Genomic DNA, 26,604 nt, shown 5'->3' with positions numbered 1-26,604 from the left:
AGAAATACACATTGACTGGCAAGCATATTAGGCTATTATAATTTTGTAAATATATTATGTATACAGTATACAGCCCATTGTGTCTACACTTGATTGTTCATGGGAACTACAGCAGCTAACAAGCTTGAGTGATGCTTGAATATAATACTGTGGATTAAAATGTTCTATGTATCATTTTGTGGTGAACTGCCTATAGTAGTAGTAGTAGTAGTAGTAGTATAGAACCCTGCTCAAAAATAATGAATTTGGATTGGATATGCATCACTCTGTGAGATTGCACACTGTCAACAATTGTAAAGGTGCTCATGTCATGTTCTAGCCCCGTTACTTATAAAAGTACATGCAGAGGATACTAAAACACAGGCAGACTCAGTTGATGTTATGTTTTCAAGTGGGAGCCTCCTGAGAAAAGATTGAAAAGCTGCATGGATAATAGGCCTAGTATAAAATGATATGGTTCTGCATCAGGGACTATATAGTTTAAAAAACAAATGTGGGTCAGGAGATTGTTCAAATCCAAAGTGTGAGTGAGAGAGAGACAAAAACTGAGGAATATTAAAATTTGTTAAAAAGATTGTGTTCCTACTACTAATATTGTTAGTGCTACTATTCTTTCCAACAATAGATGTATATTTTTGCGAATACAAGGTTGTATAGGTTGCGAATACAAGCGGACGAAATTAGTTTTCTTTGAAGGGTGGCTGGCATCTCCCTTAGAGGGAGGGTGAGAAGGTCAGTCACACGAGAGAGACTCGGAGTGGAGTCGATGCTTCTTCGCCTGGAAAGGAGTCAGCTTAGGTGGTTCGGGCATCTGGTTAGGATGCCTCTTGGGCGTCTCCCTAGGGAGGTCCTCGAGGCACGTTCCACTGGGAGGAGACCCCGGGGCAGACCAAGGCACAGTTGGAGGAAATACATTGACTCACTGGCCTTGGAACGTCTCGGGATCCCCCAGGAGGAAGTCACTAATGTTGCTCTGGAGAGTGAAGTCTCTCTGGTGGAGCTGTTGCCCCACGACACGACTACGGATAAGCGGCTGAAGATGGTAATATTCTGTATCACTGCTAAAGTTTACTTGTTTGCTTTTTGCTAGTGTCAGTAGCATACATTATATTATACCCTGATTGAAATTTGTATTTCACGGTATGTAAAATTGGTACATTTCAAGCGAAAGCACAAGTTATTATATCTTGTTTGTTATTTATTGTATCATCAGTCTGCAGAGCAAACATTTCACTGCACATGAGGCCTACTGGCTACTTGTATGAACGAGACAAATAGGCTATACCTACAGTATGTCTTGTGCATGGACATAAGTAAGTCTTCTTTGAATAAGGGCCACCAATGTGGGTATATAGGAAATTTAGCCCCCAAGCCACATTTGAATTGGCTGTGGTCTTTGACCAATGAGTTGAATGAGGATGACTTACAGCATGCATGTTATTAAAATTGTATGTTTCAGCCAGTGTTCAAACCTGTCAACCTGACACATGAGAAGATAATTTGTATTAAGTAAAAATGCAGTGATTTTCATTCTGGCACTTCGGGCCACTATACACATGTTTGCTTTGTTGTTATGCAACACAATATAGATCACAAAACAAACATGTTATTTTGTCTTCAGGCAGTACTTTCGGGATGCCATTGACAACCTTACCCCATGCAGCTGTCCCTTTGTGCCTAATTAAGCATCTTGGGCTGGAGGAAGTTTAAACTGTCAACATTGCAGTGAAATATCTGCATATATTGTAATAATATTACATATATTCAGCTGTTCTCTTCTCATATAAAACCACTCTTCAGCTCATATATATTTTTCATACTAGGTAATGCCAATTTACCTGTTAATCTTTATGGCTGCATGTGTAAAGTATTTGGCACTTGAGGATTGCGGAATAACGTTACTATGGAAACGTCCCAACAGATGAGTTCCCATGATACCTCGCCTCGCCTGCATGGTCATGGGGAGGGGAGGGGAGGGGACAGGGAAGCAGTCAACGAGCCTGTGACTTCTTATCGTCAGTCAGTCACCTGTGGGCTGTTGGCATGCAGTGGCATAGCATAGCGGTAAGCGATTCGAGCGACAATAACCCAGATCCCTTCCTCATGTCCCGCCCGTGAGCGAATTGCTTGATGGATATTTAAAATGCACTTTATTTTTCTGTTTAATATAACGTTTATATGCCGTATTATAGTTTCCAAGCCGTGAGCATCATTGTACGCTGGAATTGCTCCATTCAAAAAGACAATCCATTCAGTCTTTTGCGCTTTAGGCTACATGTTTCATCAACGTTTTAGAAAGGATGGAGTCAAGTAGTAACTTATTCGTCGTGTAGGCCTACTGATAAGTTGCTTGATATCTTTGCGAAGTTCTTTAATATCGTTCGTTGACTATTCTCTCGGCACGTGCTACCTGCGTTACGCACCATGATGAGCCCTGAAAAGCCAAACTTTCTCACCCAGCCAGTTGTGAAGAGCGTTTTCATATACAGAAACGGGGATCCTTTCTATGAGGCTCGTCGTATAGTGATCAATCAAAAGAGGGTGTGCAATTTCGAGACTTTGCTGCGAGAGGTTACCAGTGGGGTGAAACCCCCATTTGGAGCCGTCAGGCACATTTACACACCGAGAGCAGGCCACAGAGTGGACTGTATGGACCAACTACAGAGCGGCGAGCAGTACGTTGCTGCTGGGAGAGAGAAATTCAAGAAGATAGAGTAAGTAGCCTATCAAATCCTTCATTAATAGTCATTTGGAATTATGTTTTCCCATCTTTTCTTTCTTTCTTTCTTTCTTTTCTTCCTTCTTACCGGTACATCCCTTAATCTTGCACACAGCTAGAGGCCAAGACTAATAAAGTAACAGAACCTTTCTGCTAATTTCACAGCTGAGCATGGGTGGCTGAGTTCAACAAAACAGTTGGTGTGTGTGTGTGTGTGTGTGTGTGTGTGTGCGTGAGCGCGCGCGCATGCGCATCACATCAAAAATACTAACTGCTGTGTTGCATTTTAATTGTGTTTGCAGTTACCTACAAATTGGCTCCAGAAAGAAGAGGATGATGCAGACTCTTCCATTACAGGTAAGATCTGTTATACAGTGCTCCAATATCATAGTGATGGATTATCATTTATCACTGTCTGTTTACCACTCACTCACTCACTGCAATAATGAGCCCTCACTGATTTAGGTGCGCGTTCATGTGAAGTCTGTGAGGGCTGCCTTGTCTTTCTCGCCCCCCCTAGTGGCGAAAAATAAAACTTCTGGGAACTCAGATTAGGGTTACACTAATGATAATCTGAGTTCCCAGAAGCTTTACACAGGCCAGGGAGGTGGGACAAGGCAGGTGATAGCAAACAAGGCAGACAGGAAATCTCAGAACACTACTAAGGTACAGAACTACTAAGGTACAGAACACAAATACAAGTAATAAGTCCCAAAACACAGACAAAGTCCAATGAAATCATAAAAATGTGGCACAAATCTTTGAATAATATATTCTTTCAGAGCGAACGTTTTTAACTCAAATATTTGCTTCTGGGGAGTCCCTGGAACAACATATTTTCAGATGGGGGTCCGCAGCCAAATACAGATAATTCTGGATGTCCTTGACGTGAAAAAGGTTGAGCACCAGTGCACCACTGACAGTTTTAGTGGGAGGGGGTCTAAATGGGTTAGGGGAGCTTTTTCCATGCCGTACACCACTTATTTGACTACTAGATTGGAACAACCCCAACACACACACACACACACACACACACACACACACACACACACACACACACACCGTGACTAGTGGTGTGAAAAAGATCAGTTAAGCGAGGTGTAATGCTTACTCACTCACCTCCATTGAGTCAGTGAAGAATCACTTTGTCGTTGTCTCAGTGTCCATGCATTATTAATTATTGGATCGTAATCATCCCGTCTTGAATGCATCTTTAATCACCAGCTCCGAGTTGCAGCCAAATCAAGAACAGCTTGTTGTGGTCATGTATCCCTCAGACTCAACAGGTCAACAACCCCTTTCAAGCGCCTTTTCTTTTCATGAGTCAAATCGTTCATGTTGTCGTTTTCTTAATGCAGAACACAGTTTAGTTACTATTTAATTTGTTGTGCTTACTTAATTTATGTTCCATGATCTGTCCACAGTCAAGTTTTTCTCAAATCACTGATTTGTTGGTTTGAAGGGGCAATGATTTTGAAGAAATTCTTCAGGCAGCGATTTTTATAAATCCCATGGTTTTGTGCCCATACTGTATAATATGGAGCTGAGTGATTTGGGAACTCCTTATGGCTGAGTCATGGTGACATGACCGTGACATCAGAGGTCAACTGGCCGGCGGACCCCCTTAAGGCAATTTTAATATAGGATGCCAGCCTATCTTGTTGAATCTTGTTCAATACTATAAAACATTAAAGCAACCTTGTCTTCTTTAATTATTTAGCAGCATCACATTCACTATGTATGTTATTCCCCCCTAATCCTGTTTTCATTCCAGTTCTAAACTTCCATTTCAGGTTTTTTTTGTGTAAATTTTAGGTGACTTATAGAACTTTTCACCTTCCTGCTTCTGCCCTGCTCACCTCTGTTGCTAGGGTGCATATTAAACCCCAGAAGACTTTTAATATACTGCTTCCCTGATCTCGCTGTCCCTCTCAGGATCAAAGCTTTAGTATCACAATGGGTTGCCAGGTGCTATGGCAGAGCACAGGCAGTGATCACTCTCTGCAACCTCATACACCCATAGGATTATGCAGGAGCCATTCTCCAGTTCATTATGTCTGTAGAGATGCGGGAAAGTATGTCTGTTTGGACAATAGTTATTTGTCTCTCTTACCTTTTGGACAAAATGTTTATTTCTTTGATGTATCATACTCTAGATTTATGGGATGTTAAAGCAATACACTGAAGGTTTCAAATTCATGTATTTAAAAAAACCCTCATTAAAATGTTCTTTTTCAGTTTGATAGCATGGAAGCAAAACAATGAAATGAATCAATGAATTTCACAACAGCCCAAAACGTAAAAGGCTGAACAGCATTGAACCATTTTAAATTGATTCTTCCCCTGCCAGGCTAGACCGTTGCCCCAGAGTCGAATCGTTGTGTCTGCTAGATTCCTTAAACCCATCAAGGAGCCGTATCCAATATTGTGAGTTAAACTTTAATATTTTCTTGGGGGTGCATGGTACTGTGGGGAGGAGAGTAGATTGTATAATGTATATGTATGGTATATTGTACAATATATCTGCTGTCTGGAAGAAACCACCTAACTCCAAAATGTTCAGGAAATGAAAAATTATTATTTTTCAGTAAGTGAAGAAAACCATATATATTTTAAACAAAGCAATACTCCCTCATCAAAGTTGGTATTGCGACTTTATATCAATTACTTACATGAGAGGGGAAGAAGTGCATGGTGGAGTTAAGCGGTTTTGTCTGAAGCGCTTACATTTTTACTACTTTTAATTGGTTCAATATTTTTAACCAACATACAGTGTGTCCAATAGCACTGATTTATGCGAAAAACGAAACAAAAAAACAATCAAAAACCTAAAAAAATTAGTTTCCTCCCGACAGCAACAATACTTATATGTATATTGTATACATGCATTATTATATGTGATGAGCTGCAGTGAACCATTTGATTGGCCAATGGATATGTATCTTACTATGTATTACTTGGCTATTGTTCACAATTGCATCTAATAAATAAATAAATAAAAAAATAAATATCTCAGGCAGTTAATTTGAGAAAAAACACGAAAAGTGTCAATGTTCTAAATGTACCCAATTTATTTGATTGTGTATGTGTACAGTAGTGCATGGGGACGAATGGGGAAGGCTGTAGGGAAGTTGTGGGAGAAAATATAAAACCAAAGAGTTGTTTTTATTTTTGTAACTTGTATGATGACAAATGTACCATGATAACGGTCTGATCGTTGTTGTCCTCAGTGTGGTAGCGAATGGGGATGTGTTGAACCCAGCTGCAAGGCTATTGATCCCCCAGAGGATGTTGGATCAATTTGACAGAATTCTAGAGATGGTCACAGAGAAGATGGGTCTGAAGATTCTGGGGGGTGTGCGGAGGTACACATCTGTTGTGTGTAGGACACTAAATGTTGATAATTGATTCGTTTGATTATTCTGTGTCTGTGTCAGAAAAATAGCAAAAAATATCCACTCTGCAAAATGTGAGCTTGTCGGTGGATTTTTTTTAAAGTGTGTGTGTGTGTGTGTGTGTGTGTGTGTGTGTGTGTGTGTGTGTGTGTGTGTGTGTGTGTGTGTGTGTGTGTGTGTGTGTGTGTGTGTGTGTGTGTGTGTGTGTGTGTGTGTGTGTGTGTGTGTGTGTGTGTGTGTGTGTGTGTGTGTGTGTGTGTGTGTGTGTGTGTGTGTGTGTAGCCTTTACACCTTTGAAGGCCACCAGGTGACCGATGGGAAGCAGCTGGACACCGGTCAGTTCTATGTTGCTGTGGGCAAGGAGAAGTTCAAGAAGCTGCCATACAGTGACCTGCTCTTCGCCAAGCCAAGAGGGACAAGGAGGGTCAATGGGTACAGGTCAACACACTTTAATTGAAAATACAATACACAATGTTTGTACAGTATATTTGTACAAGCACTCACAGAAACCATGTCTATTTTGTGTTTTAACAATCTGTGTATAATTTGATAGTTACAGATTGCATTTCCTTCTTTATTTAATGTCAAATTATAATTGTGTTAAGCAGCAGATTGTTATATGTTGGACATTTAAGAAATGTTGTACTTCTAAAAGTTTATCAAGGGCAGGTAGAGTAAAACTAAATAATCCTTGCCGAGCCATGAGGCCCATAGGGCAGGAGCCTATCTCCTGTTTCTGTAGCGTGAGGCAGCTTTGATGTAGTGAAGTACACCCCCTGGACATGACGCTAGTATGTCAGGGAACTTACCCCCAGAGACTTACCCCCAATCCTACCCTTGATGCCGAGTGTCAAGCAGGGCGGCTTCGGATCCCATTTTTTGAGTTTTGGTATGACCCGGCTGGGGATCGAACCCCCGACCTCCCAGTGTCAGCAAATTTATGCCAATAATCTCCTTTGCAGTTTACTACATATCGTGCATAACAGATTGCATGCATCTAGGTATTGCTACAATCAATTTAAAGCAGTTATTTGCATTTACACAGTACTTTGGGGCTACAGTCTAGCCCAAAGTACTGTAGAGGATAGATCCAAGCATTATTAAAGAGTAGATGAAAAAAAGAGGTGGCTGCAGATTTGTGTATGTGTGGTCAGACAGTTATTTTCTGAGACTGTAAGATGCAGTTCTACTATGGGACATAAGATGTCAGCATACCTCCATTTAAAGGCATTATTTATATTCTGACATTCACTGTACCATGACTTTATGAGCCACAGTCAATCATGATACATTACATGATTTCAGTTGATTTGTCCAGCATCACCTTTATCAGACAACATACAATAACATTACTTATTCTTAACACACTGAATTAAACTCTGTTTCTTTCTCTGTTTTATGTTTACAGAACAAAAGCTCACTCTCTCCCCCCTATTTACAGACTGTCAAAGCAAAATGAAAATGTAAGAATGATACAGACATCAATTCAATTAATTTACTGTTTCTATTTGACAACTTCTACTATTTCAAAGGTGTAGCAGTCATTGATTCTTGAACAAGGTATTCTATAACAAATATATATATATTCTGAAATCTTGTTTATTGTCATTTATTGACCTTTTAATCATCACATGTGCTTTAATCGAATAAACTGCTGATTGAGTGCAATGACACTATTGCCCTCTTTAAAACAACATCTGTTTGCATTATCAGTTTCATACATACTGTAAATCCTAATGTTCCAAAACTAAATGAGCTTGCTGTTACCTCCAGAGTAAGTCCATAGTACGGTGCAGCTGTGATGATGGAGGTGGAGAGACGGCTCCTCCAGCCCAGGCTGAGAACAACAAAGAACACTTGTCTTCCATCGTCAGAGACTTCTCCCAGGCCAGACTCATCTCCCTCAGGAAGAACAAGAGTGGACTGAGCATGTCCCTGAGTGTCCCTGATAACGGTAAGGCAGAACACAGTGGAGTTGAATGGAGTAGAAAGTTACACGGCTTCCAGATTACAAGGAAGACCTGGCATGTTGTGTTGGGCAATATATCGATATTATATTGATATTGTGAGACATCGACTATATTAATTAAAATATTCAAATTCATGTAGGCCTATTAGGCAAGGGATAATTGACGGCAAGCCAGGCATTGTTGAGAAATAAACACTGACGGGGTGTAATGCTTATTACATGCTATTTAATAAAGAAATTAATTAATTGACCCAAAAGTAACAATAAAACAAACTATTTTCATTGCTTACGGTAATGAAAGTATTCCATTAGATGTGGCGTCCGTCCATTGCAACACAGTCACCTCTAATAGAATACATTTGACGTTACTGCATTGTCTATTCCTCGCTTCAAATAGGCCTATTGAGGCGTTTGCCTCAAAGTGCCCCTTTCCCCCAAAATAATTATGGCAGACTGTAAAAAAAACAAGGGCCACGTATGATCCGGTCCGGCTCCATTAGCATAAGACATCCAATGTAGGCACTGCGCACCGCACGCGCACACATGTGCCCTTTTCTTGGGTTTGGGCCCCTGCCCCCTCAGTGCTCTCTGCACGGCCCTGCCTCAGAGCCTTTAATTAGACAGCGGTCCGTCATTGAGCGTCATCGGTCATTATCCAGAAATAACACACCGCTCAATTCAGTGATTGACCAATCAGCCCAGCCACTTAGTGAAGCTATTTAAAGTTTCAGTGAGTATCCTCAACTTCACCTCATCAGACGTCATATTTATTATTTGTTGTCTGATCTGTTGTTTGTGTTTCTGTTAGAATCTTTGCATGTTGTTGTGTATGTGTCCATGCAAGCCTTATGGGCTTTTGCATAAGTCAATTAACACACCAGGCATTTGCAAATATCTGTGTTTGCAGGTGCAGTTGCATGTGCTTGTTCAAATCCATTGTTGTGTCATCCACGATCAACCAAAATTACTATAACTATAAATAATATGTCATTTTAAAATTGTTCTAACTGAAGTGGATGGCAGACACTACTGTTCACCATACCATAATGACAACATCAGTGTGGATGCTTAATTATTTATTGTTTAGTTATATTGTGTGTGGACTGGCCTTTAGCATAATGTGCCACTGCCATAAATAAACTAAGGTCACTTACTCCATATTTAACTGGATGGTCTTGGATATCTCCCTTTAATTTGTTTGATGATGTAATGCCTGGCTTCTCAAATCTTATGTAACATGATATACTCTCAAGTGTCCACTTAGTGGCACTGTTGCTCTTTGGGAAATATTAGAAGTAGGTCTGTGAGGCTCACAGCAGGACAGCAACATAGCATCTCTCTCTGTTCTGTGAAACATAACGTCATCGTCTGGCCTTATAACTGGTGCAGCATTAACCCACATAGAAATCATCTACTGTACAGTATATACACATAATAGACACTTTGTCTATTATGTCTACTCAAAAATAGCAGATATACAAGCTCATAGCATGGCACGAAAAAAAATGTGCAAATCTTAATATATATATATATATATATATATATATATATATATATATATATATAATCAAACTCAAAGCTTTGATTCCTGGGGGGGGGGGGGGGGGGTCTCAAATATTTTGAGATGTGGGTCTGCGGCCAAATAGGCTAACTTTGGGGGTCTTTGACATGAATAAAGTTTGAGCAGCACTGATATACTGTAGCAACATAAGTTTTTCAGAAAACTGTTAGGATTAAGTCATTTGTAGAATCGGCCTAAGGTCTTAATGGGTTAACAGTATATCTCCTGCATGTCTTACCTCATTTTGTACTAGTTTCCATGAAGGTGATGACAGACTTCCACATGTAGAATTAATGCCAAATTATACTTTATAAATATAATGTTGAATGCAACGTTGGGGGAAAACGGTACATTTAATAGAAGGATTGATACATGGTGGTGTCGTTACTATTGCCTGTACTGGAGCCTGAGCTACATTACGTCATTCTTAGGCTGAAGATCGATGTACGGTAGCCTGTTTTCTCCTCTGGCAGCAGAGTTGACAACAGGAGCCCAAAGGAGCATGGAAAATTGTGTCTGTGGTTCAGGGGAGCTGGCATTTGAGAAGAAATGTTGGTGTGTGCAAGTGCATGCGTGCATGCGTGCATGCATGCGTGAATGCACACGTGTGTGTGTGTGCATGCGTGCATACATGGGTGCATACGTGTGTTCTTTTGTTAGCTTATAAAGAGCTGTATTGTGACCTTAAAAAATCATCTTAGATTGTATGGCATGTCATATTACAGGCATACAGAATCATGTTGCATTATGGGTGTCCTTGGCTGACCTTGACCGACGATTCAATTAAAAGACGGACGGGTCAGAGAACAAGATCAGTCATTTGATGATATTGTATGAGGTATCACATATCCCTGTCATCCTTCATAATTTGACCGGGTAAGTCTGCCGTCAAATGTATTCACCAGTACACATGGGCTATATCTTGCGCCACTCCTTATCCCTTATCCCTTAACTGATTTGGCATTTTTTTTAAATAGCCGATCTACAAGCTCACAACGTCTCGATGTAGATCGGCTAGTTGAACTATTTTAAAAGGCTTTTTAAAATAGTAAAAAATGGCAAATTAGTTTAGGGATAAGGGGTAAGGGTGGCGCAAGATGGAGCCCTATATCTCTAACATAGACGTACTGTAGCTATAGATTCCCCCTTTAAGCTAGCAATTAGCATTATTCACAGGTTTTCACAATGACGGAAAGGAACGCAACATTTAAGTGTTCATTTTCTGAGAGTTCATTTGCAGTGGAAGTCATGGGTACAATATATTTATTGTCTCTGTCCATGGTGCTGAGGGAGCAGGGGCCCTTATCCCCTTATCCCTAAACTTATTTGGCATTTATTACTATTTTGAAAAGCATTTTCAAATGTTCAACTAGCCGATCTACATCGACACGTTTTTAAAAGTTTTTCAAAATAGTATAAAAATGGCAAAATACTTGTAAGGGAGGATATAGCTGCAGGTCTTTTTTTGTTCATGGTGCTGAAGGGCCAGGCCTTCGCAGAATCAACACTGGTTATCAACAATAACTAGGCTAATTGATTTGTTTACTGTTAAGATCTATCCAGTAGCAGATATTATCTGCCTTGTTGTGAACAATGCCAAAGGGACTATTATACACAGTGAAATACTGTGTATGGGTCCATTTCTACACTCTCAGAGTTAAATGAACACTTATGATTTACCAGTGTAGAGTTTCCTATTGGGAGCGCTCATCCCAGTCTGAGCGTAACACATCACCACATCTGTACTGTTTGCCAAAAGAACATACACTATATAGCCAAAGGGGTTGGCACCGTCTAACTGGCTATGGAAAGAACACACCTGAAACCCTTGCGTCAAATCTCTGGTTTGATGGATCACTGGAGCGGCGACAAAGGATCATTATAAAGGTATCATGTCATTATAAACCTATTTTAGTGAAAGGGTGGAGGATGACATGGAGAGATGGAGGGAGAAGGAGGGAGGAAGACGGAGAGAGTCAGGATGACCTCGTAACCTGAGCTTCTCCCTCGGTTCTGTGCTGGCTGTGTTGTGACAGGGAGGTCTGGATGCACGAGTGTACGTGTGTAGACGTTCTGTGTTTGTGCGTGTGTTTGTGCACGTGTGTAGACGTTCTGTGTGGGTGTGTGTGTGCGCACGTGTGCGCATGCGTGCGTGTGTTCATACGTGCGTTGCGTGCGTGTGTGTGTCAGTATCCATTATTCACTGTCCACTGGCAGTGGAGAACCAGCTTGAGCAGAAGGGTTGTTTGTGGCGTGCGTGCGTGCGTGTGCTTGCATGGGGGGGTCTGTTATAAAATGATTTCAAACCTGCTGTGATAAAGAAAGGAACATTTGGCTTGACCTGCTGAGCCACCAGGACAGTGTGCCTGTTTTTCTTTTCTCAATCCATCCCTCTTTATTTTCCTAATTACCTTTAGTAGGAGAGTGAGTTTAGTCCCCTTGTGAGTAGATGTGAAGGAAGCTGAGAGCTTGACAGTACAGGGGAGGCACAGGTGGAATCAATCCTCAGGTAAATGTGGTCCTAGACTTGGCTCTGGAAGCATGAATAAACAACAGACATTTCTCTGGGTGCCCCCCCCCCCCCCTTTCTTTTATATTCCTTATATCACAATGCTGAATAAGCATACTGCGTCATATGACTCCGATATAACCATAAACAAACAAAAGAAACATGTTGTTTGACAATGTCTAATGCGTGTCTATTTATTTATGTGAATGGAAATGGGATAGTGTTCCTGTTGCTGCATTGTCTGTGTGTTCAAGGGAGTAAGGCTTGCTTTATATTTAGTTGCACGCCAGGGTCATGCATCAACAATAGCGGGAGCACAAGCTCACAGCGTGGCACAGTTGTGCTTGTAGATCAGCTATTGAAGACGCACGACTCCTGTGTGCAACTAAGTGTAACTTAATTTCCTTAAAGCCCCAGTGACCCATTCAGTTCCATCTTTCTGTTGAAAAGGCAGTGGGGTAGTGTGGCCGAATGGGAGTTGTGCCCATGAGGTTCCTAGTTCAATCCTGGGAGTTCCCCCAGAGTTAGTGTTGAAGTGTCCTTGAGCAAGACACTGAACCCCTAATTGCCCGATGTGCAGGTTGGTGCCTTGCATCATGGTTTCCTCCGCCATCGATGTACAGTATGAATGTGTGTGTGAATGGGTGAATGTAATGCACAATCTATGTAACGCGCTTTGGATAAAGGCGCTATATAAAGGAGAGGATGTGAGAAGATGGGGGTGTGCAGGTGCAGAGGACAGAGCAGATCAGAGAAGAGAGCAACATTCTAAATCCTGGCTGTGCTTATAACCACGTCTCTCGCCTCCAACAACTGCAGATTAGACCATAAATATATAACTCTATGGACTAGACCGCCGTCTCAAGCGAACTTGAGCCACGTGAGACACCATCCTAGCGAGCTAAAGTGAGCGAGTTGCCGTGTCGAACGTTACAAAGTTTGCTTAGCCGACTCATGGCCATTTGAGTTGCGACCCCGGTAGGCAGAGAATACCAAATAATGTTCTGGCGATAGCATTTTCCCCGACTGCCACTCAAAGTGGCTACTGGCCAATCACAGCACGTCCTTGCACAACCCATGTAGGCTTTCGAAGAGCCATGCATGCTGAAAGATCAAAAAGAGCACAAATGTAGAATAGAGGAGAGGAGAGCAATGGTTAGGAGTGAAGAAAATGAGAAGAGGGGAGAGAAGAGAAGGAATGAAATAGAGCGATGATGATAATGATGATGATGATGAATGAAGTGGCATTGATGATGGAGGGATGGGTGGAAGAGGGAATGAATTAAGTGGCATTGATGATGGAGGGATGGGTGGAAGAGGGAAAGCTTGGGTGGGGCTTGGATAATTGCCTTTCCTCTGGATAATCACGCCATACAGCCCTCAAAGCTGTGTGTTATTTGTCTCTTCCCCTCACGGGGAAAATTGCTGCTCTGACAATTCAACAAAAGAGCCTACCACTCTGGAGAGAGAGAGAGAGAGAGAGAGAGAGAGAGAGAGAGAGAGAGAGAGAGAGAGAAAGAGAAAGAGAGAGGGGTCTTTTTCTTCATTGTGTGTGTGTGGCTTACTTAAGTGGCTTACTAGACAAAGACCGCGAGGTCGAAATGTCGTATCTGCCTGCCTGTCGCTAAATAAAGTTTGGAGCACCTTAACGTGAGTTGCGAGCCCCTGCTTTCTTTATAGTGTTTCAAGGACAGCCCATATTCATGGTGCTCTGAATAGATTGACATCCTATTCATTTGCCAGCTTTCCCATTAGTGCAGTTACGGCTGCACCAAATCAATTGGGATACTCAATGGGTCCATGAGGACAGTCCTTTATTCAACTCAATGAAATAGATATTTACAGTATGATGTTGTTGTGTTGTAGTTTTTTCGTTTTTAGTCTGGTCATTCTGTGATCTTCTGTGCAGGTTCAGTTCAATTTATATTGTTATTTTCAGAACATTACAAACTGTATGCGTGTGCATGTTGTATACTGTGCATGCATGCATGCATGCGTGCGTGTTTGTGTGCGTGGGCGTATGTGTGCGCGTGTGTGTTCACATATCTGTGTGCGTGCATGTGTTTGGCTTTTTGCAAGCCAACCAACCAGATCAACCCCCTGCCTCCAGTGTCATAAAAAGGTGATGCTGGCTGTGGGAATTAGCCCCGTTAGTCTGTGTATCCATAATGCTTGTCAGAGTGACATACAGCCCAAAACAACGTTGTGAGACAGGAGACATGTACACAAAGACTGTGTGCGTCTTAAACCGTGGGCCTGTCTCAGCCAAGAGAGGCTCACCCGAGAAGGATGAGAGGGAGATCATGTATAAAGGTTGTTTTTCATGTCGGTATCTTGGAGCGAGAGTGTGTGTGTGTGTGTGTGTGTGCAGTGTGCAGTGTGTGCTGTACTGTGAATGCACTCGTAATTTTCCATCGCAGACGAGCGTCCTCCTTCCACATCCATCCTTCAGTCATCACTCCCCCTTCATCTCTCCTTTTCAGTAACGCAAAAATGGTTCTCCATGACCCTTTGATGCAGGATTACTGGATTAAAGAGCATGCGTAGATATACTAATCTGTCACATTCATCTGTTAACAAGGGTTTCAGCTGTGACATACAACAGTGCTGGCTGTGACATACAAAGTATAGGGTTAGGGTAACATATGCCATTTTCATGACATAGAGTACTTTTTTAATGTCTGCCATTTCTCATCTATCCTGATTCCTTATTTACACACCCTCCCTCCCCCCCCCACGAGTTTAGAGAACCACTTCTGGAGTACTTGTGATAGCAGCACCAACATCTAAGACACAGCACACAAATGGCTGTGACATAAAGTAAATTGTTACTGGGGTTAGCAGCTGTCACTTCCAGATGTGCCTATTTCTACTGGTGGTTTTGAGGCTCCATAGCTGAAGGTGGGCATCTGAAGTGGTTGTGATAGAAGCAGCAACTCAGCTTAAAAGCTCTCGGCCTGACACTGATGCAAAAAGAGAGAGCTCTGTTGATTGTTGCCCCAGGCCAGTACATTGTATTGATGGATTAGCAATTGGATGCAATGTTCCTTAACCACCGCTTTCGGTTATTAGGATGGGAACTAAATACATGTACAGTATGTGCAAATGGTGTGTGGTCCTGCCTATATAATGTATGGCGTATAGGGCTTGTTTATGGTTATGTCAGAGTGACCGTCCGACCGGCCATGGTCTGCCAGCCAGGCAATTGTAATATACGGTATGATGATTGCGACCGAATGTCGCAGTTTACTATGGAAACTGTACACTCCATATGTGGCCAGTACAGAATTAATTCCATATATGACCTCCCATGACAAAGCGCCTGCGCTCGCCCAGCAGTCTGCCGCCTGCCGTCACCCAGGCGGATGCGTGCACGTCGCCCTCAGGGCATCTTAGTGGTATCCTACTATAGATGTGCAGAATCTCTGTCAGTCCATCTCTGTGTGTCCGTCTGTAAATGGTAAAAATCACATATCTTGAGACCAACTTCACACGCATTGAAGATGACCTGAGGACTGTGTCCTGTGTTGAGTCGCTCTCCCAAAAATGTGTAGATAAATCCCTGTATGGAGTACTCTCCACCATTTCCTTTTTTAAATTTGAGAAAATGTAGCTGAACCCATGACCTTTATGAATATTACAGTACTTTGCTTCACTGTCTGCAGTGCTATTATTCCTGCACTTCTTTGAGTGGCAGTCAATGCTTACAAGGCCAGGGCTATGTGTCTCTACACAAGCAATTTCACTACTGGGAGAAAAGGAAATGTGTTGAGTTATTCATCGAGGTCTTTTGGACCCTTGGAACATGAGGTGAATAATTGTATTCACTTGGTAGCATTATTATGATGGTAACATTCTGTGAGCTTACATTATTTCTTCTTGAGACGAAGGTCAAATGTGTGCAATCAAAAGAAAACGCTCACTTAAATAGTTCTGTGTATTGGAACTAAAACTTTGAACGACTTCTGTGGATAATTGTTATGCACTTTGCATTATGCACTTTCCACTTGTGTTTTCAGAGAGGCTTATCTGCCATGACCTTTGGTGCATTCTACAGTCTTCTAAAAATAATAATTATATTATATATGTTTGAGTGGTAGATAGAGACATTTAGGTTTTTCTTCACATGCCGTTCTTTTCTTTTTTTCCCCCTCTTTTTGCTTTATAGCCTAAAGCTTTCTATGAAGACATCTTTGACATTTGTCGACAAGTCAATTTCTTTGTATTAATATGTTACATACACATATAGTACAGTACAAACATAACACTTTTTATGACAGGCTTTTCCCCTTCGGGCCTTACCCTCAGCAGAACTTGAGCTGAGCTCACTAAGTAGAACAAAGCAGTAATACCTGAAAGTTGAGGCTTTCCTATCTGCTGTTCATTATATGCACTCATGCTATGGTAACGGAATTAAATGGGGTCCCAGCGGGTAGTTTTCTCTCAGTTCATCACATATAAAGAGTAATGGCTATATTTTGTTGTATGGTCATTATTATGTATTGCTCACTGGAAGTTTTCAACTGAAAACGTGACCATTGGAACAGTTATTTTCGGTGAGCATTGAGCAACAGTCACGCAGAGTATAAATTAGGCTTCAAATGCATCATTCAAAGTACCGGTATATCAAAGCATAATAGTATCTGGTAATTGTTTAGACTGAAAGGTTCTTGGTTTACTGAGGCACTACACTTTCTCTCTGCATTCGATGTATCTGTTTAAATTCATTGTAAGTCGCTTTGGCTAAGAGTATGCTAAATGCCTAGATACAGATGGTGGTGTTGTTACAGTATTGGGTTCATTCATACTGCATTCTGTGTTTCTACTGCCTACATGGCCTCTCGATATGTCAACCCACAAAGACAGATGGTGAGAGAAAGACCGCAAGACACCAAAGTCTCCAGTTCCCACATTTCACTGTAGAAAGTGTAGTAGTAGAAGAAGACTGTTTTAACATTCTGTTGGAGACACAGTATGTGATGAGCCTTGCACCATCATCAAACTTAAATAATATGAATTAGAATTAACCACATGAACACTAGAATTCCTATTCTGGGGGAAACATTCAGCGAAAAGACAGCCGTTTCTCTGATAGTTCTTTCTGTCATTTCCCTGGACAACAGTTGCAAAAAGGATGTTCACAATGTTGTAATACTCAGGAGACAGTGACACAGTAAACAGTATTATTGTTTACAGAAGGAAAGCATCCATATAGGTGGGCTGGGTCCTCTTATGTTGTATTACATTGTAAACCCCCAGCAAAAAAGAGAGAAAAAAACAACAACCACAGCGCCTCTGTTGCAGCGTATTTGCTGGTGATTGGCCATGTTGTTATTAAATGTTTTAACAAGACCCTGGTCAGTGAATGTGGTCCACTGCTGAGTGGCAACATTTCATATTTACTGCTTAGAGTTATTGCCCTTGCTGTTTTACACTCCATCATAACTTAGCCATGTGCTGAGTGGGTGAACCAACTGGGTGTAAATAAGCAATATATGTTGATATACTGAGGGTGTTTGGAGGGGTGATATAAATGCATTATGTTGTAAGTAAAGACTTTAGTGTTTACTGTGTTTAACACAGCTGAATTAATCAGAGGAGATTGAAAATGTCTTGTTCAGACTTTAGACCATATTAACCACGTTTACACACATTCTAAATGCAGATGTGCATTATTAATGTGCAGGAGTAAAGCAGCATTTATCTCTCATATATACTGTATATTATATTATTATTATATTGTGTAAAATGTTGTTAGTATGTCCTTACACATGCTAAGACCCCATATTCCACATGTTTCGTGAAGTGAACAATGAGGTAGCGTTGATAATTGTCCATGCAGATAAAAAAGAAAGCAAGATTATCAGCCCACCCATGTCATGTGCTGTGCACTGCAGAGTTCTGAGCAAAAAAGAAAGAAACATCCCAACATCCTCAGATTTCTAATAATGTACAGTATCTGAGCACTGTGAGCCTAGTTCATTGATTATTTCTTAGAACAATGGAATAACAGGAACAGCTCAACTACACCTGTACTAGTCCCTATGGTGCCATCAGCATATCTCACTCTAAACATTAACTACCATAGGCTTTCCCAGCTGGCAATGAGCCACCATAGACATCAGCTGTCTAAATCAACATCTCTCCTCTGACCATAAACCTGTTCATGGCCCCACTGCAGCAGAAGGAATTTATTGACAACCTGGTTTTGCTGACGTTGACCCATTCAGGTTTCCTGTACATTGAAGAAAAAAGGCCTTTCTGCACGCCATTATCTCACCCAGGGTCTTTTATGGTGTGTGGCTCTGCAGGAGGCTAGTGGTCCATAAGAGTGTGTGTGTGTGTGTGTGTGTGTGTGTGTGTGTGTGTGTGTGTGTGTGTGTGTGTGTGTGTGTGTGTGTGTGTGTGTGTGTGTGTGTGTGTGTGTGTGTGTGTGTGTGTGTGTGTGTGTGTGTGTGTGTGTGTGTGTGTGTGTGTGTGTGTGTGTGTGTGTGTGTGTGTGTGTGTGTGTGTGTGTGTGTGTGTGTGTGTGTGTGTGTGTGTGTGTGTGTGTGTCCGTCTGCATGTCTAGAGCTAATCTGGCAAACCGCTCGAAAGACCAGTTCCAAATTTATTGTGCACTCACAGTAGGCCAAAGAAATACCATTTTTCTCTTCACACAATGTTTTATATTTATTGAATTATGTATCATACATTTTACAATGGAAGTCAAAGGGGCTCAGATCAGGGTGAAACCTTGCCCAGATCTGGAGTCATACATGTCATACAGTAGTTACATCTACGGTCCACATGAAGCCATGCTGTTTCCATGTGGATCTACTTGTTTCGCATTTTGGACCAGTCAGTGTTTTCAAGAATGCAACGCTATGACCCTCCGATCACAAGGTGGCCCACAACACCAACACTATGAAAGGAGTAAACCTATTTGTTTCTCTTCGGTGCGTCGCTCACTGAAAATAACCGCTTTTCAAATGATTTTCAATGTCTATATAATATCATCATGTACTGCACAATATGTCTACATAAACTCTTCTAATCTCCTCATGAAGTGATGTGGTCGATGAAGTATAATTTATGCTTAACATGATAAAAAAAGGAACAGCGTTGCATTTTCACTGGAATCATAGCTGACAGCATACCTGTTCAATGCCACAGGGATTACATGAGGAAAGCTTTATTTAAATTAAGCTATAACCTCTTTCGTTTGGATGACATTAAGCTCATCCATTCTGATATAGTCCAATGATTCTAAACGTTTTTTATTTATTTCAAGGGCCCCAGTTTGATATTTAAACCTCTGGGACCCCAATCTACACTGCAACATCCTCAGTGTGGGCCGTGCTGCAAGCAATAGAGGCTTGTGGGTCCTTGACATGGAAAGGTTTGGAAACCCCTGATGGCCTACGGTACACTGTAGTCAGAAAGCCTTGTTGTGAACCAATAACAGAGATGAAATGAACACGCTGAATATACAGTCAGTGTTGTACCTGTATCATTGACATTTTCCCCATTAGTTTCTGCAGTGAGAAAAATAAAAGTGAATATCTCTACTGTGACCGGAAAAGAAAAATGTGGTAATGGCAGTTTGTTGACAGCATTATGTAGATGCAGGCTTTAGTCGGACACTAACAAACCACAGGGGGTTGTTGCCGTTATAATATCCGATATGGTTTATCCATAAATATTTAATGGAGTCGTTTTCACATAATGTTACCTGGTGCAGTATGCATTCAGGTCTCCCGGTGTGCATGTAATTACTGAAGGTATTGGACAAGCTCTGCATATGTTACGGTAATAGAATAACTGTTTGACAAATACTGCCGCAACGAGGCCGCATGCAGATTTCAACTTCTTAGGCTGGCCAGCTGCGGCCGTTAAAAGTAAAATATGATGCTTTGACTTTGGTCAAAAACTCTGTGTTTTGCCCTTGCAAACGTTTATATCAATAGAGGTACTTGAGCCTTAAGACCTACTGAAATGAAAAATACGTTTTTCACACTTTCAGAGCATATCCATATCCATGTTCATCATACGGGCATTCCTAACAATAGATGCCAAAATGGGAATTCTTCAATGTGTATTCAAAACTCAAAACTACAAAATAATGGTAGACCATAATACATCTGACTGTTTTTGTCGTGAAAATAAATCACGACAGTTTTTGTCGTGAATTATTATGGTGTACCTTTTTTTTTTTTTGTGTCTAGTGTCTCTTGGTTTCCTCTGTTGCTAATTACACCTGACTTTACTTTACTGCTTTACCGGTTACTAACTCTGTCAGTAACCGGTCACCGATCTAGTTTACATTAATGCACAGTTTGAGACTCGGGTGTAATTTTGAGGGGCGCTAGCCCCTCCTATGCTCAGCTTTGTGTGTCTGTGTACCACATAATGTGATGTATGATGATAAGAGTGCCCCATACTTAACACAAGTGTGATTTTCATCCAAATGATAGCAATTCCCATTCATCTAAATCATTTGACACACTGTAGGCTAAGTATATCAACAGTCCACACTGAGATTCTGTGCGGCTTATCACACACACACGCACACACACACACACACACACACACACACACACACACACATACTGTGTATATATATACTGTGTGTATGTATATATATATATATATATATATATATATATATATATATATATATATATATAAAATATAGCACTTTGATGTCATATTTATGTCCATGTGTGTATGACTGTCTATGTGTAATCCAAACAGACAGACCCCAAAGTCTCCAGCCATTTTCAGTGCCAGACTCCGGATCTTGTGTATTTAATGAAAAGGAAGAAGGGGTGTTTTCTAAATATTGTATTTAATTTGATTTAGCATTTTCATGAGCCAGTGCCTCAGCCTCAAATCACGTTAAGATGTTTACAGTCATATTAACTCATCCCATGCTTTCTGCTTACAGTCAATCCTATGGCCTCCCCGTTAATGAATGCAGGAGATTTCCATAAAATATTCTTAAAGAAGTCTGTTATTATTACCATAACGTTTCATCTCCCCCACAGCTAAACTTCAATCAGTTTTGCATTTGAAATGCATTAAATGTCTCCATAAACTCTTCTAATCTTCACCCGAGCAATATTTCTCCTTTAACTGGTGTGAGGAAAAAGGGAAACCCTTATTAAAGACATTAATTTACACTTTTTTTTCTCTCTCTCTCTCTCTCTCTCTCTCTCTCTCTCTCTCTCTCTCTCTCTCTCTCTCTATCCTGGCTCTCGTCGCCCTATATGATTGCAAATTTCATCTCAGCCGGTGTTTAAAAACAAGTGTGTAATTGTGTTGTTTATCAGAGCGTATAGTTGTATTCCTCTTATAATGCTTAATTATTATGGGTAATTACTCCAAGCCTCCTGATTCAGTTGTGCTTGTGAAAGCTGAAAACCCTGGTATTCATTTTGCACTTCAACCAACCCGCTTGGCTGACTTGATTGTCTCAATCGAAGTGAACAAGTCTCTGTTACCAAGCTTCAGCAGGACTTCTCAGACCGCTGTTTTATACCAAGGCTTTAGTTTAGACACAGAGGGCTATAGGATTACTTATAACTGTCTCACATGGTGGTCTATTCATTCTGCAGGGGTTTGATTGGATTCTTCTGTAGACAGATTTTTAATCAGTGTGACTGTTTTCTTTTTCCTGCTCTACAATGGTCTACAGTGGTTCCCAAACTTTTTCATGCCCGCGGACCCCCATTAGAAAATATATGCCAAGGACCCCCATGAGAGAAGATTTTTACGGATCTAGCAGTGATTCTCAACACGTTTAATTTCCAGGACACACAGTTTGACATGCATTAGGCTACGGACCCCCCAGTTAATGGCATTCCTATCTCTGGGACCGCACTTTATATTGTAAAATCAATGTTGATTTAACTCTGAGAATGTTCCAAATGTACACTCTCAGAGTTAACTATCAAACTATCATTTAGCTGGGGACCCCCTGGAATTCCCTCAAGGACCCCTGGGGGTCCTCGGACCCCACTTTGGGAACCACTGGTCTACGGTTCTCAAAATGGGAGCCTCCAGGAACCCCCTGAAGGTTAAATGATAATAGTGAGGAACCAATTGGACCCTTACAGGTCTGAACACTGATGAGTGTCCATTTGGAAACCAATGCCCTTACGGTTCCATTAGTATTTTGTACACTCAGTGTTATGGGCGTCCGTGGCCTAATTAATATGCATAGTAAATTGGGGGTCCTTGAAATTAAAAAGTTGCCACTGGCCTACAGTATTTTAAGCTACCTTATGAGGTGATGATATGAGAAGGGCAGAAGGCTATGAAAACACAGATAGATGATTGGATATGTTCAGCTGCCAAAGGCTCTAATTTGTCTGGAAGAGAATTTCAGATTGTAATCTCATGACAACCTAAGGTACTTGCCCAGTTTTATAGCATCACTGCCAGGATGCATTGCTAGCACGGGAATGTAAAAGATTGAATGGACTGATTTGTGTGTGTGTGTGTGTGTGTGTGTGTGTGTGTGCGTGCACGTGCGCACATAGTTTGGTTGTAAGAGGCTTCCAACAACTTGGGATGCCAAAAAAGCAGCTAAACGGCTTGCAAAATTCTGTCCAATCTCTTCTACTATTGGTAGCCACTAGCCACCAAATATGGCGAAGACGCTGTTACTTGTACCCCTGAAGGGTGTGTGTGTGTGCGTGCGTGCGTGCGTGTGGAATCAATGTGTTACAGCCTTGATTAATTAACACTTGTGTATTACTTTCATATTTAAATATATAATGAATGTTACGATAATGATGATACGGTTGGGTCGTATGAGCTTACAAATGTAGTTTATCTTTACCATGGAATTTTATCATTATGATCAGTTACCTTAAAGCTTAAAAAGATTGTGAATACCTATCTGCTTCACCTCCATTGTCTGGGGAAGTTGTTTACTTGAATAAACCTGGTTGGGTGCATTTCATTTTATACCACCAGGTGTCACTGTTGTTCTATGTTTGTTGAAGTAGAACTTGCAGTTTATCTTTATAATAATAATAATAATAATAATAATAATAATAATAATAATAATAATAATAATAAATAATAATAATAATAATAATAATAATAATAATAATTAATAATAATAATAATAATATAATAATAATAATAATAATAATAATAATAATAATAATAAAACTTTATTTGTATAGCACCTTTCATGACATGAAATGCAGCTCAAAGTGCTTTACAGAGAAATGGAGGATAAAAGAAAAGCATGGCAACAACATTAAAAACAAGCAGTAATGCAGTGAGGACATGAATAACAAAAAATAAAAATAAATAAAAGATCACTTAAAAGCAATGTTGTAGAAGTGGGTCTTGAGCTGAGCTTTAAAAATGTCTACAGAGGCTGCCTGACGAAGGTACAGTGGGAGCTTGTTCCATACCGACGGCCCGTAGAAGCAAAAAGCTGCTTCCCCGTGTTTTTTAGTTGCCATTTTTTTTGGCAAAGAGAGCAGGCCGGCAGTGGAAGACCTTAGGGGGCGGTTTGGGACATATTTAGGCAGGCAGTCATGTAGGTAGGAAGGTGCGAGACCATTGAGAGCTTTATAGACAAGTAAAAGAATTTTAAAATCAATCCTAAAAACAACCGGAAGCCAGTGCAGTGATGCCAAAACTGGAGTAATATGTTCTCTCATCTTAGTTCTAGTTAAAACTCTGGCTGCTGCATTTTGGACAAGTTGTAGTCTGTCAGTTGTTTTCTTAGGCAGTCCTGAAAAGAGTGCATTGCAGTAGTCAAGCCGAGAAAAAACAAAGGCGTGGATTAGCGTTTTTGCATCGTCCAAGGACAAATAGGCTCTGATTCGTGCAATATTTCTAAGGTGAAAAAAGGCAATCTTGGTAACATGATTAATGTGTGAATTGAAATTCAATTCAGAATCAATAATAACCCCCAGGTTCTTTACTTTACTGTTACTTTCTACAGTCAGGTTACCAAGTCTGCTTATTATTGATTCTTTCTGCTCACTAGAACCGATTATGAGAACTTCTGTCTTATCCTCGTTTAGCTTGAGAAAGTTCTCACTCATCCAACATTTGATGCTAGACAGACAGGTCAACAGCGGGTCTAAAGCACAGGGATCATCTGGAGCCACAGAAAGATAAAGTTGGGTATCATCAGCATAGAAATGAAAATCTTTGTCTTCATGTGCCTCACACAGTATGGGTAATATATCATATTTTAATCATGTCATACATTACAATGAAATGCATGAGACATTTCTGTATATGATATCACTACCTTCCACCGTCTTACCTTTAGCGTGTCATTCTCATCTTGACCTTGTTCAAACCTGTGGCACATTATCTAAACACCTTTGTTCAATTCCTCTATATTTTACTTCAGTTGGCCTAGAAGCCACGGGTCCTTGAGGGGTCTCTACTCTCTAGCGAAATTACTGAGTAGTACAGAGTAGTTACTGTAGTTAGTTCCTAGTTGTTTTTTGGATTGTTAGTTAGTTCATTGTTAAACAAATGGGTTAACAATAACTCTCAAATCAATATACGATAAGGGTCAATTTGTTTCCATTCATACACTTTCAGAGTTAAAGGAACACAGGATTTTACAGTGAAGAGACAAAGAAACAATAAATGGAGGTCTGTGACTTAATGCTGATTAAACTGTGGATCCTTGAAACAGATTGAGCATCGCTGGCCGAGACAAGTCAACATATCGCACATTGAGATGAGAATTCACAGTAAGACTTCTGTGCGATAGTGGTTCTGTCGACTTGCCAAGACCGCCGCAGGGTGACACCTTGCGTTTCCCATCATTCACAGTGCACAGCGATAACACTTATGTCTCTCTCTCCTCTGTTGGCAGATGATGAATCAAAGGTTAATGATGCAGACGCTGAGCACAAGTCTCCTCAAGACTCTCCAGATGAAGAGGTGACATTATAACTACTACCCACTGGTGTATGCCCAGTTCAGACAATGGCATACATGTTCAGACTGAGGGTTCAAAGTGTGTTTGTGTCATCTGCCATATGTCTTTCTTTTTCTCCTTCATGCTGTCTAGTAAAAAACAGTATACAATACAAATTATCTTTAGGCTAACCTAAACTACACCACAATGTGTTTTCTTTTTCGATTCATTGTTAATGGTTGTAATAGAAACACTGACAGACAGACAGACAGACACATTTTTTGCACTGATTGTGCAGTGGCACAAGCGTGACTCAAAGCTCGGCCAATCCGTGAAGCTGATGGGTTGGGCTTCTCCCCCCATAGAAATGTGTTGTGTCCTCATCAGCGCAGCCGACAGACAGATACAGACATGCATGTTTTATTGGTTTCAAACAGCCACCAGTTCAAGCAAATTCCAACTCGGCACAAACCATCCCTGGGTCATCGCTGGCAAGTTTAAAGTAAATCGCTCAGACTGTGCTCGAGTTATGCCTGGGAAATACAGACAGACACACAGACACACAGACACACACACACACACACACAGATTCCTGCAATGCATACAGTAGGTCATGTGAAATAATCCAGTTAATTTGTGTATCTTATGCAATATGAAGTGAATTAAGTTCTGTGGCACTGTATGTGCATTACAGAAAGCTGCAGCCATGAATAATGTCGAAAAGACGGAGGAGAAGGTCACGGCTGCTGAGGACACCGACACCAACGCAGAAGACACCTCTTCCATCAAAGAGGAGCAGGAGGAAATCCAGGCGCCAAGCCAGACATCAGAGGAAGGAGAGATATCAGGGCCTAGCTCGGTGAATGGAGGAGGGGAGAAGGACGGGGAGGCCGTTAAACAGGAGGAGGTTAAGCAGGAGACTAAGGAGAAGGAAAAGGTTAAAGAGGAAGCTAAGGAGGAGGCAGAGGTACATGAGGAGGTTCAACAGGAGGCTAAGGAGGGGGAGCAGATAGAGGAGGAGGTAGAACAAGGAACAAGCAGCAGCAGTACTGACGAAGGCCAGGATGCCAAACAGGAGAGAGACAAAACCAGTGGAAAGGAGGAAAAAGACCCAGATAGCATAAAAGAGAACGAGAGAGGCAACGGCACAGATGCGGACGGTAAAGAGAAAAAGAACAGAAACGGCGGTGAACCCCCAGAGAAGAATGGTAGGGGCCGTAGCAAGGAAGAAACTGAGGTCAAAAGTGAAGAAAGATTAGAAAGAGAGGGTGCCAAAGGAGGGTCACAAGAAGTGGAGAGAGAGGTGAATGGAGAAGTGAACGGGGTATAGCGGAGGAAGGTCAGTAAAGGGGTCGGAGGAAAGAAAAGGGAGACTTCAGAACATGCCAAAGTGAACATCAAATGGATGATGAGGAGAGCAACACATACCAGAAAACAGGTGAGCAACCCAGGGAAGAGAGAGGTGGAGAAAGGAAGTGAAGAGCATGGTTGAGTGGAGTCGAGAATAGCAATTATACTAGCAATAAACATTACAGGAACCCTAGTGTAATTAT

General features: G+C 41.1%; 1 protein-coding gene across 1 annotated transcript; it reads left to right on the top strand.

Annotated features, from left to right (window-relative positions):
* Positions 1–2,424: 2,424 nt before the first annotated feature.
* Positions 2,425–26,381, top strand: LOC308318646 (doublecortin domain-containing protein 2-like; the record flags this gene model as incomplete). Its single annotated transcript, XM_080768271.1, has 9 exons — positions 2,425–2,714; positions 3,022–3,076; positions 5,070–5,146; positions 5,950–6,084; positions 6,397–6,546; positions 7,523–7,577; positions 7,888–8,068; positions 25,007–25,074; positions 25,746–26,381. The coding sequence occupies 9 exons, from the start codon at positions 2,425–2,427 to the stop codon at positions 26,379–26,381; spliced, it is 1,647 nt and encodes a 548-aa protein (XP_080624397.1).
* Positions 26,382–26,604: the final 223 nt, after the last annotated feature.

Source organism: Protomyctophum bolini, assembly GCF_963924005.1.
Source record: "Protomyctophum bolini genome assembly, chromosome: 7".
NCBI lineage: Eukaryota > Metazoa > Chordata > Actinopteri > Myctophiformes > Myctophidae > Protomyctophum > Protomyctophum bolini.
Note: the sequence above shows the minus strand (reverse complement) of the source record. Positions and strands in the feature narration are given on the sequence as shown.